We start from the raw sequence: 14,806 nt of genomic DNA on the forward strand, positions 1-14,806 counted from the left end.
GGCAAACAGTTCAAAAACTCAGTATCCAATGATATAATAATCAACTGCTATAATAATATTGATATAATTTTTTTTTTCTACCTGCCGTTTTTTTATAAAAGCATTTTAAATCCATTCTAATCTTGTCATTAGGTGGGGAGACAACGTGGTTTGAAGAAATATTACTCCTAACAAATTGAAGTTTAATCCAGCATTATTGTGGTACGACTAAAATTTAACTAAAATTAAAAACAATTTCAAATTCAGAAACTGTCTTTAAAAACTAGCTTAAATTGGACTGTGTTTTTTTTTCTTCAATTTTTTCATAATTTAATTTTTCTAAAAAGGTTTTGGTGTCTTTGTTCGTTTTCTCCACTAGTTTTTCTACTTTCCTACGCGCAATTTGGCTCCGAGTTGGAGGTAGACGAACCAGCCGCCGGAGCGAATTCGTCAAAAGGCTCGCCTTCGATCCACCGTCTGCGTTCTCCTTGGCTTGCTCCGGTGGTTGGTGTTTCCGATTTCCCCCGCTTTGGATTCTTCCGTTGTCGATTAGAGAGGATGCTTCTGTGGTCTTGATTGCAAACAGATACAAATTCGTCTCTTTGCTTATTGGCAACTTGGCGCATCCTCTGGTGGTCAGTTATTGAGGTACGGATTCAGTAGGTTTTCCTTGCTGGCGGTCGAAGCGATTTGGCTGATGGATGCCGTTCCTGAGAGTTCACCGGCGCGAAATCTGTCTGATGGGGCTGCCGATTTGGATTTTCTGGATCAGTTTTTCTCTGGAGATGGCTGGTTGGAATTTCCTGAATTCCTTGATGAATTCCAATCTGATACGCCTAAATCCATCAGCCCCTTCAACCCTATGAGCTTTTCGCCGCTTTTTGAGGTCAACGATAACAACCCTAATCCGGGTATGCTGGAGACCTGTTATCGAGAAGGCATAGGGAAGCCAGATGCATCTACGTGTCTTCCCGGGGATGAATACATGAACGAGAATCTAAGCTCGGAGACAAGAACGAGTTGGCAGATTCAACCAGGGGCTTCCAGTTTCTCTGTGGAAGAGAAAATCGTACGGGTACTTGATCACTTCAAGGAGATCCAAAGGGATGGAGAAGTACTAGTTCAGTTATGGGTGCCTGTGAAGAGAGGAGACCAGATGTTTCTTACAACGTACGGTCAACCTTTCTCACTCGACCCGAATTGTGAGAGACTTGTAAACTATCGACAAGTCTCCACCAGCTATCAGTTCTCAGCCGAAGAGAGCTCTGGAAAGGCATTAGGGTTGCCTGGTCGAGTATTTATAGGAAGATTGCCTGAGTGGACACCAGATGTTCGATACTTTAACAGCTATGAGTACCCACGTGTGGACTATGCACAGCGGTTTGGAATACGTGGAAGTATAGGAATTCCTGTTTTTGATCATGGTCGTCGTTCTTGCTTGGGAGTTGTGGAAGTTATCATGACAACTCAGAAAATAAACTACACGTTTGAGCTTGAGAAAATTTGCAATGCTCTGCAGGTTATTCTTTTCCATTCTTGTTCTTTATTCTTAAGCTTTTATGATCTCTCCTTTCGAATTATCCTTTTCAGACTGAAATAGTATATTTCTATCTGCCTCCTATTCCAGAGTTTTTTTTTCTTGTTTGTCTCTTCGAGTTGAAGTTTGTTTCGTTTTCTTTGTTTTGTGAAATTTTGCTGAAAAATGCTAAAATTTGCAGGAAGTAGATCTTAGTAGTTCTTCAACAGTGATTGTTCCACAGATTAAGGTGAGCTAGTAGAGTGCACAAGTATCATGATTGAGTTCCTATTGATCATAGACGCTGATTTTTTTTTTTTTTTGCCTGTTACTAGGTGAGTAGTGATTCTTACCAAGCAGCTGTATCTGAGATTCTGGAGGTCCTAAAAACTGTTTGCAAGATTCACATGTTACCATTAGCTCAAACTTGGGTACTATGCACACAACAAGGTAAAAAAGGCTTCCGCCATTCTGATGAAAACTATAGGGAATGTGTCTCCACTGCTGATGCTGCTTGTTATGTAAATGACCCTTCTATGATTGATTTTTATGAGGCCTGCTCCGAGTATCACTTGCTAAAAGGACAAGGTATTGTTGGTAGAGCTTTCATCACAAATCAACCATGCTTTTTTCCGGATGTTACCACTTTCAGTAAGACAGAGTATCCGCTTGTTCACCATGCAAAGTTGTTTGGTTTGAAAGGTGCTGTTGCAATACGCCTTCGGAGTATTCTTACTGGAAATGCTGATTTTGTATTGGAGTTCTTTCTCCCTACAAATTGCTTACTGATTGAAGACCAAAAACTGATGCTTGCTTCATTATCAAGAACTATGCAACATGTTTGCCAAAATTTAAGGGTTGTCACCAATAAGGAGCTAGCAGATGATTCGACATTATGGGTAAATAAAATGATTCCTCCAAACTTTTTGATGGAAAGTTCTTCGCCTGAAGCAGAACCAGGTAAAATAGATCACACTGTCACTACTATTGAAGGTCAGATAACAAGGATGTCTAGGGATGTTGCACCTTTATCAAATACAGAAGGAGGCTTGAAGAAAAAAACAAGCCAAGATGATCATAAGGATGAAATAGAAAGATTTGGTATCATAAGGGACAGAGATGATGTTGAAGTGATATCAAATGCACTAAATATATCTTCAATGCATAAGCAGCATCCAGTAGACATGGGCAAAGATGATAGTGATAATGAAAATTCTATGAATTTTGGTAGTAGTAGTAATCCGGTGGTGGCAAAGACAACAGCAAAGAGGCACAGAAAACCAGAGAAGAATGTCAGTTTGGAAGTTCTTCAGAAATATTTTTCTGGTAGCCTGAAAGATGCTGCAAAGAGTGTCGGTGGTAAGGTTCATTCTCTATTGGAAAAGCCAACATGGGTTAGATAATTATTTTTCTCCTTTAATTTTTTTTATTTATGTTTCTTTGTTTAATAACTTCCTTTTCTCAACAGAAAGTGTCATGACTAAATATAGTGATACTAAATTTCTTCTTGTTCTTTCTTTCTCTTTGTTAAATAAAGTCATACATTGATTCCTCAAAGGAAACTTTGATTCTGATATGATGGAACATAATACAAATTAGTTTCAATGGAAGCGTAAGGATCCAAGATCTTAGTGTAACTCTTGAGTTGAACTCTTCCTAGCTAAGTGTTGCTTGTGTTGTTTGGTTCTTTTGCTGCATATTTGTCAACTTGGAAGTGAAGACTAGGAAAGGGAAACAACATTATTAGATGGTAGCTGGTGCCTAGGTGGCCTGTATTAAAATGACAAAAAAAATGGATATAGGATTCAAGTGCACCAATGAGTCCTTGTTTCTTCAAATTTGGATATAGAAATTATGAAGAGAGATGTACAGAAAAGATAGGGTTGCTGAGATGTGAATGTTGAGATGGATGTATCATGATACAATAAAGAATGAAATAAAAAAATATCAATATCCGAGATCAGATAGGCGGAGCTATGCCACAATGATGATAAAATAAGAGATATAAGTTGAGATGGTGCAAACTGTAAACATGTCAAAAGGTGAACAATTGATTATAGTGACAAGAGTTAAATCATAGTTGTAAGCAGTAGGAGACCAAAGAAAACTTAATTTAACAGAATAATGATTTTATTAATTTAAGTATTACATTTGATGTAGCTTTCCATATTACATTTGATGTAGCTTTCCATAGAGATAAGCTCTATGTAACTAATCCCAGATCATTGGGACATGATGATGGAAGGAAGCACAATTGGCTAAAAAGGATCACCATAGACTACAATTTTTTGCTTTTAAGTTATCTATAATCTGACTACAACTTGGGGCTTACTCTTGGTCATATTTATGGTAGTTTAGTTTTTAGGGGAAATTCCATTTACCACAGATTTTACATTTTTAACAAATGGCCCTCTAGAGTTTTTTTTAATTAAAATGAAAATTTTCTTAGTTTTTGTGATGGTACCTTACCAGGTTATATGGATGCCCTTTCTGTCTCTACTGCTGCAATGATTCAGTTATTTTTCATTTCAACTATACTTGTGGGACAAGTTGCATAGTTCAATCAATCTGACTAATGATACTGTTGTCTATTAACTTTTCATGTGCTAGTGTGCCCTACTACACTTAAAAGAATCTGTCGGCAGCATGGAATAACTCGTTGGCCTTCCCGGAAGATAAAGAAAGTAGACCACTCTTTAAAGAAACTGCAGGTTGTTATTGACTCAGTTCATGGAGCTGATAAAGCCATTCAACTAAGTTCCCTGTATAAAAATTTCACAACAGTACCCATCTCAGAGAAGAATTCATCAGGAGACTCTCAAGATAGAAACTCGTCAGGAGATTTTCCAGTATCCAAATCGATCCAACATGACTGTCCAAATACTAATCAGGACGTAGATGCTAGATCAAGTCATCACCATTCATCATCTTCTCACTCATCATGCAGTCAAACTTCGACTCCAAGTCTCTCATCTCCAGGTGGAGAACAGCACTGTATTCAGATTGCTAACCCTGGAATGAAGCAAGAAGAAAACCATGAGAAAATTAGTGGTATTCCTCAGGGAGCAAATAGGGAGATGGATTTGCATCTGTCATCTCAAAGCACATGGATTTATCCTAATGAATTTCAGAGTCACAAATCACTTGGAGAGCATTATTCTTCTTTGGAGCCTACTGGAAATCTTAAAAGCAATTGGATGATAGTAAAAGCCACATATGGTGAAGAGAAAGTTAGGATACGATTAGATCCTAGTTGGAACTTTGAAAAGTTGAGACATGAGATCTTGAAGAGGTTCAATATAGTTGTTGAAAATTCTGTGAATCTCCATTACGTCGATGATGAGTCGGAGTGGGTTTTACTAACATGTGATGCAGATCTTCAGGAGTGCATTCATATATATAGATTGTCAGATGTTCAAACAATAAAAATTTCTGTCCAAGAAATTGGTACTCATGGACCATAGCATCTCCATGTAACATCTGATGGAGTTCATCATTTGGAGGCCAATCTGCTTTCTTCCAGCTATGGAATTTTTCAATGATGGCCTGATCTTAGCAATGATCTGTGACCATGTATCTATCAGTGTGGATTGTTGGCCATGGACTCTCAAACACATGCAATGCTCCATGCTGAAATGCTAATGCTCATTGAGACCGTCCTGAATATGAAACAAAGTAGCACGCTGATACAAAAAGTGAATTGATCGCTTAAAAAGAATTTATGGAATTAACTATTCTTCTAACAACTTACAAGATAGATTCCTTATGCTCATTCTCAAGGGGAAAGACTTGTTAACAATGTATAAAGATCAAAGGCAAAATAAACTATAGATGCAATGGGTTTCACATTTATCATGCTTGCATCCCGATTAAAGATCCAATTGGTTGTTAGCATGAACTTTGACAGACAATTACAGAGATTGTTGGATTTTTAGTGTGCTCCATTGATTCAAGATCAACAAACTCCAGAGTCATGATGGTAAGCAGAAAAAATAACATCCTCAAAAAGGATCTGAACAGATGCTAATACTGGCTACTGGCAAGGTTACAGACTATGAACGAGTAATTCCAAATCAACAGTTATCCAAATTCAAACGCATTGGAGTATTGCTCAGTTTTGTGCAATAATTTATCTTGATGCAATGTTAATACTTTTGTTTAAGGTCCATAGTATTTACAATTCGATTAAGTTCCATGATTTCAGCGGCGTTGTCTATTTCCAAGGTTTTAGATATTTGATATTGACGGATAGATTTACTATGCAGTTTTGCCAACCAAAATCTGAGCTCTAGTTTGGTAGCTTGATGGAGACATGGAGTTTGAGAAATGTCCTCACAGAGGAAAAAGAAGCGATGAAAAGAAGCAGGTGAGCATCAGGAGGGCTACTGGAGCTCCGTCTCCTGTTTCTCACTGGAAGAGACAAGGGATCTGGAACCTTCAATAGAACGATCATTCACTCAATGGACTTCTCCTACTTGCACAATGCCATTGTCCCTGCTCTGATCAAAAGAGAAGTCAGTGTAAGATGGTTTGCTGATGGAAATGTTGATTGAAAATAGATTCAATCAACATCTAAAGACACCCGATAGATTTGTTTCTTTCATCATCACTATTACTTATTGGAGCTGAAACTTCCATGCACAATGGTGGCAAAAAAGGCGAATACACTCGTCTCAGCGCCCCCGGAAACTTCCATGCACAATGAGGCTTCAAGAGTTTGTTTTTCGTTTTAATTTAAAATCTTGTGAGGGTAGTGTTCAGATGGTTACAAGTCCAGGAGAGAAGAAGAAGCTCGTATTGCCGAAGCATGAGTGTGGTGCCTGAGATTCTGGTCTGGGCCAGTAAGATGGTCTTCCTTCGAGTGGCTTTCTCGTTTACTAAATTTGGATCTCTTTATCGTATCAGTGATGCGCAAAGTTAGCTGGTGATCGGAATAATGCCGATATTAACTCTGTGCTTTGGCTGGCTATGGGAGGTACACCTTTGTTATGGCTTTTCTTCTCCACTCCCTTTTTAGGATGTTGAAGAGTTATCAATGGGACTGTATAACTTTGTTGAGATTTTGATCCGTGAAACAGGCTTCGGAGACTGATGTTTAGCTATTTCTTTTTTAAGAAAACGAGATGAATTAATGGAAGGACTACGAATATGAATGGGTCGATGCAAGGATTCATTCATCCAACTGCATGTAAACAAATATAAATACATAAATCAAAATTCAGACACCTGTTTCATCCATCTTCATCATTTCATCCATTCATTGTAGTACAGGCAAAGACGTGTTTGACAACTGATGAGTTATTTCACCCCACATGAATGGCGACTTCGTCTTCATTCTAATGTCTAACACTTGGAACAAGAATTCTACCATGATATATACAACAAATGATATTTACAAGAATTGAAACTAATATTAATCAACAATAAGATTAGCTTTTCGTTCCATTCCGGATTCATTCAACCAGCGCAATCGACCCTACAATATTAAATTACCTACAAAAGCTTCAGAGATTCTAAAATTCACAATTTGAAACAGTTGGGAAACAAAGTCATTGTGCAGGTATCTGATGATATTGATAGCACTGCACGTAATCAATTCAGTATGAACTGATCTAAGTAAAACACATGAATAATTGGCAATAAGCCACCGAAATTAAGGAAACAAAACTGGCAGTGCCAGCATAAATATTTGAATTTTAAAAAGAAAAAAAAACATTGTAATAATAAATTATTTTAAAAAAGTTAAATCTGTGCTATTCTAGTGTAAAGAGAAACTACCTCACTCTATAGATAAAGAACTCAACATGCCTTGACTAGTGCCTATACATGAGATTGCAAACTGAAATATGTTGGTTCGAAATTTGTGTCCCTGCAACCTGTATACCCTGTTTCAATCGACTAGGACAAAATTACTCCAGATACACATCGTTACTATAAATATAAGCAATAGACACCTATGCAAAAAAAAAAAAAAAAAAATGGAACTACTTACCTAATGCACCAGGAACAGATAATGATGTGCTGCCATCTGAGAGGTAGAAAGTGTGTTTGCGGCAAATGTTCACATCTTACACTGCACCAAGCTCATCGTGATGCAGCAACAACAGCAGCATAAGTGGCAACATATACTCGAAAACACTCTTGGCTTAGAGTACCGCAACGTCTAGACTGTAACAAACAGGTGGACTCTGAAGCATGTAGTATTTGTCTTGCTACGACAATAAACTGAATAATGATTGAACAAATGTGAACTCGGGCGTTGGTATCAAATTATCTGTTCCATTTTCAAACTGTGACTGCCGAATAATAAAGAGATGACAAGAACATATTGGTACCTGCAGGCTTGGAGCATGGAAATTGTTCTCCAGATGTTTGCTCCCCATACTACCGCAAAGACAGCTTCTCAGAACTTGCCAGTCAAAATAATCATGAATGATTGGGCTTTCACCTCAGATCACTCAGAGCTGTTTGATGTATTTATGTCGTCACTCAACATCATTCCAGAACCATTCAGCCTAAGTTCACTCCATGATTCTGGGTTGCTTTTCAGAAACTCCAAAGCCCATTCAATACTCAAATGCATACCCCTACCACTGCAAACATATGAAATGGAGCTAACTCGTAGCTATGTCAAATGACTCGTTCACTTTTCCACCAAGCATCTGTTGTCATACACTATGCTGGCAAATTTGGATCCAGTACCAAGATGATTTCATTCCTTGCTTAGGAAGGGCATAGAATCCATTCGGAACACCTGTCATCATTCTTGGCTATCCATCCTTAAACAATTTACTGTATGGAATTTAATTTTTATCAAGTGTTCATTCCTAAGTTAGTGTCTGTGCTTCATAGCCAATGAGTCACTTCACTTGTCAGGCCTCCCCACAATTCACTTGTAAGGCCTGTTTATCCATGACATGAATTGCTTTGCCTTTTCAATATAAGGTAGAAGATCAGGCTTTCAGACTTTGTAAAATCTCAGGGAGGCCAACCAAATGAAAACTCAATAAAGTGATGCATAATCCTACGACCCTCTTGCATCCTCTCCAGCCAATCTTTGTTTCTCTTCTTCAGTTTGCTTGTTAAGAACCTGATATAATTTCATGGTATTAGCAGAAAAATTTTCCACAACTTCAAAGACATGTCCCAGACTTGACTGGAAACTTATGACAGTCGGCCCACGATCCTCATGTTCAATTGTTGGCATCTTGTTCTCGCTAGAAATTGTAAGTAATTTCTTTCTCTGTTTAAGCAGTTCTTGTTCTTCCATTTCAATTGACCTTAGTTTGCTATTCTTATCTTTATTTGTTAACTGCCTCTGCTGCTGCACAGCTTTGTGCTTTTTCCATATATTTAGGACATTATCGATAAATGACTGTGCTGCTTTAATAACTTCCATTTCAGATACCATATCTATACTGGAGGACCAGTAATTGCAGATAACGAATACAGGGGGTGCACCTAATCTCCCAGGAGAAAAAGGAACCTCTCCATCATCAGTAACCTCAGGCTCATAAGCTATACCTTTCCTTAACCATCCATTCAAAGCGTTGACATACATCTTTTGAGCGGTAACCCAAATAGAGAAATTGGCAATCCATTCAGCCATAACCAATTCTAAATGCTTTATTGTCTCCAAAGCATCAGGAGGCTTTCCTCCAGGCACAGCAGAGTCTAGGTTTTGTGCTTGGGATATTGCTTGATGCTGAATAAGATGGCATTCTGACATGACTCTCCACATTTCTTCAAAACTGCAAGGTTATTGTGACAATAAGAACACATTGCACCTTTAAGATGGATAAAAGTGAAACAGCATGAAATTGAATATTGAGACAATTCTGCAGTAAGATCTCACAATGCCACATACAAGCTGATATGCACCAACATTAAGATAGATTATATCAAACAGCTCAATGAAACAAATATAAATCTCATATTAGATTACCATGTGGATTATTTTCATATTATAAAATAATGGTGAAACAAGGTTTTGATAACTCATCTTTAGAAGCTTAACGGAAAAGATAAAAATCACGTACTACTTAGAATGTTATTTCTCTTCATCAAAATTTAAAAGGGCAAGAAAATAAAAGTTGATTCACATTCCTCGTAACATACACAAACCTACAGTGATATTGATGCTTTGCCCCTGATCAATCATAGAGGACATTAACTTCACAATTTGATAATAATTACTAATTTTAGGGAATCAATAAAGCTCTAGTTTACACACAATTGTGGCCTCAAATACTAATATCACATACTGAGATAATTTGTTCTTATCTCACCAAGATACAGCAAACGTCCTTTTCTCAGTATCATCAGAACATTAGAATTAAAAAAAAAATCATAAGGTAGTAGACATAGCAAATGTTTACCAGATTGAACAACCAATCAATTAATTAGATTAATTTCAAGAAAATGCAATAGAATTAAGTGTATCAAGGGAGAATCGAAAAAAAGCTATTAAATGAGCAACAAGAGAGTATAACATCCTCCAAACAAATGGCATAGCAAATATGATAACCAAGTGAATATAAGGAACTACTTTATATTTCTTTCTTTACAAATATAATGAACTCCAAGCAAATAATTCGTCAAAATTGAGAGTAAGTCCAAAAGTACCAATAGAATAATTGTTTGAAAAGACTCGATATTACTTCAAAATTTATTTATTTATAGATAAAAAGATCAAAAGGGCATAATGCAGAGACCCAAAGATGGTAACAGACCACAATAAGAAGCATAGGAAACCAAATAAAATTTTCTGCCTTTAAAAGAATGTACATCAAGGAATCACAAAAGTGGAAACAGTATGTTACTAAGAAATCACATAGATGGGTAGCCCCTCAATCCTCATTGTATAAGAAAAACTCTTATGACCATGAAGGGTCGTCCACAAGACATCAACACAAAAAAATATGCAACAATTCTTCCCAAGTAGCGATTATAATGACTTTCTACCCAGAGATATAAACTACATTAATTGGAAATAGTTAAACACATGGTTTAAAATCTCGAGCCGTATCAGAGTTTTAATTTATGACAAGAATAATACAATTTCGGTACTGTATTGTGCCATGTTAATATGATTTCAGTATTTTTCAATATAAATATATTAATTAAAAATAAAAAATTAATCTAAATATTTAAATAATTAAAAAATACAAAATAAAATAAAATAATTGTTTTAAAAAGAAAATACTAGATCGCTATGCCTCCATATGATAAATAAATAAAAATTTCATTATATATTTTCAGAATTAAAATAAATAAAAAAGTATATATTAAATTAATGGAATAGTTTTATTAGACTTTGATTAAGCCTATTTAAATTAACCTATTTAGATTATCCTATTTAAATTATCCATAGTTAAACATACAAATTCATATCACATTCAATTAAAGTAACTCAGCATGGCAACACTGTTTTATTTTTAACATAACTACATACTCAACAAGAGTATTTCAAAACAAAATAATATATATAAAAAGAGCGACAAATACATATTACATACCCATTGATAATTTCACAGACTCGTAACCAGAGTTCTCCATCCCTTAGCTGATTAATTTTATTTGAAATTGTGCCCGCAACCTGAATGGATATTCTTATCTTTGTAGATAACTTTCTGATGGAAGTTTCAACTGCCTCAAGCTTTTCAGCTTCTGCACCCCTTTCACTCAAGTACCTCAAGTCTTGACGTTTTCTTTCATATTGAACTCTCATCTCTTCTTCATCCTACATATAAGGTTAGCATAAAGTCATTTAAGCAAGACAAGCACATACCTTTCCAACTTGAGTATATGAAAATAGCCAAGGAACAATGACTCCTCAAACAGTTACACATAAAACTTCATCAAGACAACCATAATGAAAGCTTCAATGCAACATACATAATTGCCTTTTGCAATATTCACAAGGCGGATGCATTATGTATGTCGCATGCAGGAATCCTGCAGGAGGATTCCTGCAGTTCACATCTTCAAAAAGCTAGAATATCAGGGTTGGTCCAGATACATGTTCTAAGTATATTAAATATAGCTGAAACAATGTGAAGGTCAATAAACACATATAGGCTAGACTTTAAAAAAAAAAAAAGATGAATTTGACAAAAATGGCATCGTGATGGATTAGATCAAGGAACATGCCACCAAGTTTAAAGATAATTCCCATTTGGAACATAGCTCAGGTATTGCTATGACAAATAATTCCAAATCAAACAAAAAAAAAACCTGCAAGTTTAATATCAGAGGAGGTATGTAAAGTCAACTACGAATGGTCCCAACCAACCAGATATTGGTTGAAAACAATAAAGTAGAATAACTGGAACATTAAATTAATTAAACTTTTGAAAAAAGACCTGGAGAAGTAATCTGAAGGGGGAAAAAACCTCTCTGAGAAGTTTGGTCAATGGAAAAATTATAAGTCTTTAACTATTATTTAAGGAGATGATAAAAAGTATTTTTTATTTCCTATGATAGCCAAAGAATTATTGCTTTAGACTATCTAGAATCATTAGCTTCCCTGGTTTCACCTTTGATCTGCTTGTGGTCAGCCGGTTCCATATAAATATTAAAATCAAATGACATGACTACTAAACCTCAAAAATATGATCGCTGTACTAACCATGACTTCTGCAAGAAGCTTTTGTTCCCAACTGTAGAGTTTCTGCAATGTTGATGAAAGACTGTCATCTTCTTCATATGACAGATCTGCATTGGTCGAAGTTAGAGACAACCCGCATATCATCCTCCTGACAGAAACTGTTAAAAAACAACAACAATATTAATAATAATAATAATAATAATAAATAAAAGAAGCAAGGTCCACTCAAATTGCAAACTACGTGTCCACCTTTGTGAGAAGATTTTTTTTTCTGATATAGAGTTTTTCCGACTTCAAGCATCTTGGACGCCTGCTCAACCGATTGCGAAACCCTATCAAACTGAGTCTTTATCTCTTGTACGATCTCAGAATCATTCTGGTAATTTCGGGAAACTGTAAATCCTGCAGAGCGCCGCTCTGCAGGTTCAGCCACCACACTCTTCTCAATCATGTGAATCTCATGCTCCGAGCTGCTCCCTGCCTCCACTGGCTTAGCCTTTCGTTGGGAAGCATCATCAGCACTGTTTATCTCAACTTCTTTTGATCGCCTAGCAGTCTTGCCGGAGTACGTTGCATTCGCACCATTCGCAGAGGCTGATGTGGAAGCTGTGTACTTTGGATCGCCATATGCTTCCTTGACTACCTCCCGGTCTTCATCTTCTAGATCAGGGATCCCTTCCTCCTCTCTCAACTCCCTTGAGCTACGTCTAGGCGAGTATGGCGCAAAATAATTATCAAACGATTCAAATGGGTTCAAAAAGTCGAATGCTGAAGCCGTAGAAGTTGGAGGCGGTGGAGGCTCCCGGGAAGTAGGACTCCCACTTGCTGCCATGGCTGGTGGTGGAATGTTTGGAGGTGGCGAAGAGAAACCAAAGAACCCACCACTCATCCCATCCCCGTAGTTCATGTGTGATTGGTAAGAAGGATAGGAAGGGTAAAAGTTGGAATTTTGAGGAGGATATGGGTAGCCATAATAAGGGCCAGCCACGGAAGCTGGTTCATCGACGGAGCCAAAACGCACCGGCTCGGAATTTGGAGGCTGCTGCTCGTGGGTGACGGACGACTTCGGGCCCTTTTTCGCATAGTTAAGGTTGACGTAGGTTTTCCCAACGGCGGCAGAGTCATCCGCGGGCAGGTGGTGAAGCGGAGAACCTCCATCCGAGTGAAATGGAGAAATATCATCCGAGTCGGAATCGGAGGGGTGGAAATTGATGTGCGAACCAGAGTGAGATTGAGAGTGGCCGTGGACAGCGGCGAAGGGAAGGGACACAGCCGCTGCAGCGGCGGCGGCGGGGAGGGGTGAGGGCGTGAATGGCGGAACAGGATCACCTTTCCTCTGGGAAGGTAGTGGGAGGACGGGGGATGCCTGATGGGGCGGCCGGGTGCCGTATAGGAACTCATGGAGGGCGACAGCGACGGATTGGAGGGATCGAGCGTAGGCGGCGTGAGCGTCGGCGAGGTCGTATCGATAACGGATGGCCTCGGCAAGGAGCTGGGATCGCTGGCGGCAGAGAGACACCGCGGCCTCCTCCTGGAGCTTGGAGCCTCCGCAACCCATCCCGAGGCGAACACCCCAAAATCCACCAGCCAAGGCAATCCAACCAGCGGAAATCACATCAGCGGAGTCTCTCCGGAGGAGTAGCGGCCGTGTTCGGCAGCGATCGGAGAGATTAGGGTTGTGCGATCGAAGAAGGACAAAGATTCCGCCGTAGAAGAAGAGCGAATCATGACATCGTCGACCGCGTCGTAAAAGCGAATTGCTATTTGGCTTTTTTTGATGGCGGTAGGAATTGCGTAAAGATGAGAACAAAACAAACACACACACAAAATAACGAATGTAATTATTCGGTACGGGCCTAATAAAAATATTCCCTTTGTGCCACGTCATCTTGACGCCTCTCGCGCAGCCATTTTTCCATTTTAAAGTTTTGCAATGCCTAGCCGCCAGCTAGACACTATTCCGATTCGAAATCGATAGATAGCTCCATGGTTCCTAACCAATAATTTGTGGAATGTCGAATTATAATTTATCATCTTGAAAATATATATCAATAAAAAATAAATCATTAATATTAGACATATATATTTAAATACATCAATACTTATATATTAAAATTAATATTATCTTATGATATTAAAACAAGTTTTGAAAGTTAATTTATATTCTTTTAAGAGTAAGAATAATACTTAAGAGATGTTATAATAATATGTGTTTCATCAAAAATTCTCCGTAGATGTTTAATTGAGAGTTATCTTAATAAACTCGGTAGATTATCAATAAAAATCTTTTTTGATTTAAGTAATCAGTGATTCCTAGTAATGAGCAACTCTCACCATGTCAGTAATTTAAAAATATATTTTGAAATCAGAAAAACTTATAAGCGTGGGTTTTTTTTTCTATTCTCGGGTTAATAATTTTTTCTCTCTAAACTTACTCTCAACAAACCGAGCATCTCCTGCGGCCTTCGCGTAAGGTTTGGGTCCCTACGTGGTTGTTCAACTCCCCCGCCTTCGTAGAGGAGATCGGATCCTCTATCCTCGTGTCCCATTCAATTTTTTTTTAAAATTTTTTTAAGCTTCTTATTGTGCCAATGAAATTTTGCCCTTAGGATTTAAGGGTTGAGTTATAATATTAAGCACAGAAAAATTTTAAATTGAAAAAAAAACATATGAAAAATGATACCTTAAGGACCTTATGCGCC

General features: G+C 37.7%; 2 protein-coding genes across 4 annotated transcripts; one reads left to right on the forward strand and one right to left on the reverse strand.

Moving 5' to 3' along the window:
- The first annotated feature begins 380 nt into the window (after window positions 1-380).
- On the forward strand, window positions 381-6,140 carry LOC121982149 (protein NLP1-like). 3 transcript variants are annotated; one of them, XR_006112013.1, is made up of 5 exons: window positions 384-1,498; window positions 1,698-1,745; window positions 1,831-2,854; window positions 4,106-5,658; window positions 5,761-6,140. XR_006112013.1 is itself a non-coding variant. In XM_042535071.1 (4 exons), exons 1-4 carry the CDS (start codon window positions 677-679, stop codon window positions 4,957-4,959), a joined length of 2,748 nt encoding a protein of 915 aa, XP_042391005.1. In that variant the 5' UTR covers window positions 381-676; the 3' UTR covers window positions 4,960-6,140. The 3 variants fall into 3 exon arrangements, 1 of the variants encoding a protein (XP_042391005.1); XR_006112014.1 differs by having other exon boundaries at window positions 4,106-5,474; XM_042535071.1 differs by having other exon boundaries at window positions 381-1,498; window positions 4,106-6,140.
- Window positions 6,141-6,696: 556 nt separating this feature from the next.
- On the reverse strand, window positions 6,697-13,992 carry LOC121980098 (protein ALTERED PHOSPHATE STARVATION RESPONSE 1-like). The gene is made up of 6 exons (XM_042532065.1): window positions 12,354-13,992; window positions 12,126-12,262; window positions 11,014-11,237; window positions 7,488-9,246; window positions 7,274-7,380; window positions 6,697-6,971 (listed from the first exon to the last, which is right to left on the reverse strand). The coding sequence occupies exons 1-4, from the start codon at window positions 13,990-13,992 to the stop codon at window positions 8,520-8,522; spliced, it is 2,727 nt and encodes a 908-aa protein (XP_042387999.1). The 3' UTR covers window positions 6,697-6,971; window positions 7,274-7,380; window positions 7,488-8,519.
- Window positions 13,993-14,806: the final 814 nt, after the last annotated feature.

This window comes from Zingiber officinale, chromosome 5A, assembly GCF_018446385.1.
Source record: "Zingiber officinale cultivar Zhangliang chromosome 5A, Zo_v1.1, whole genome shotgun sequence".
Classification (NCBI taxonomy): Eukaryota; Viridiplantae; Streptophyta; class Magnoliopsida; order Zingiberales; family Zingiberaceae; genus Zingiber; species Zingiber officinale.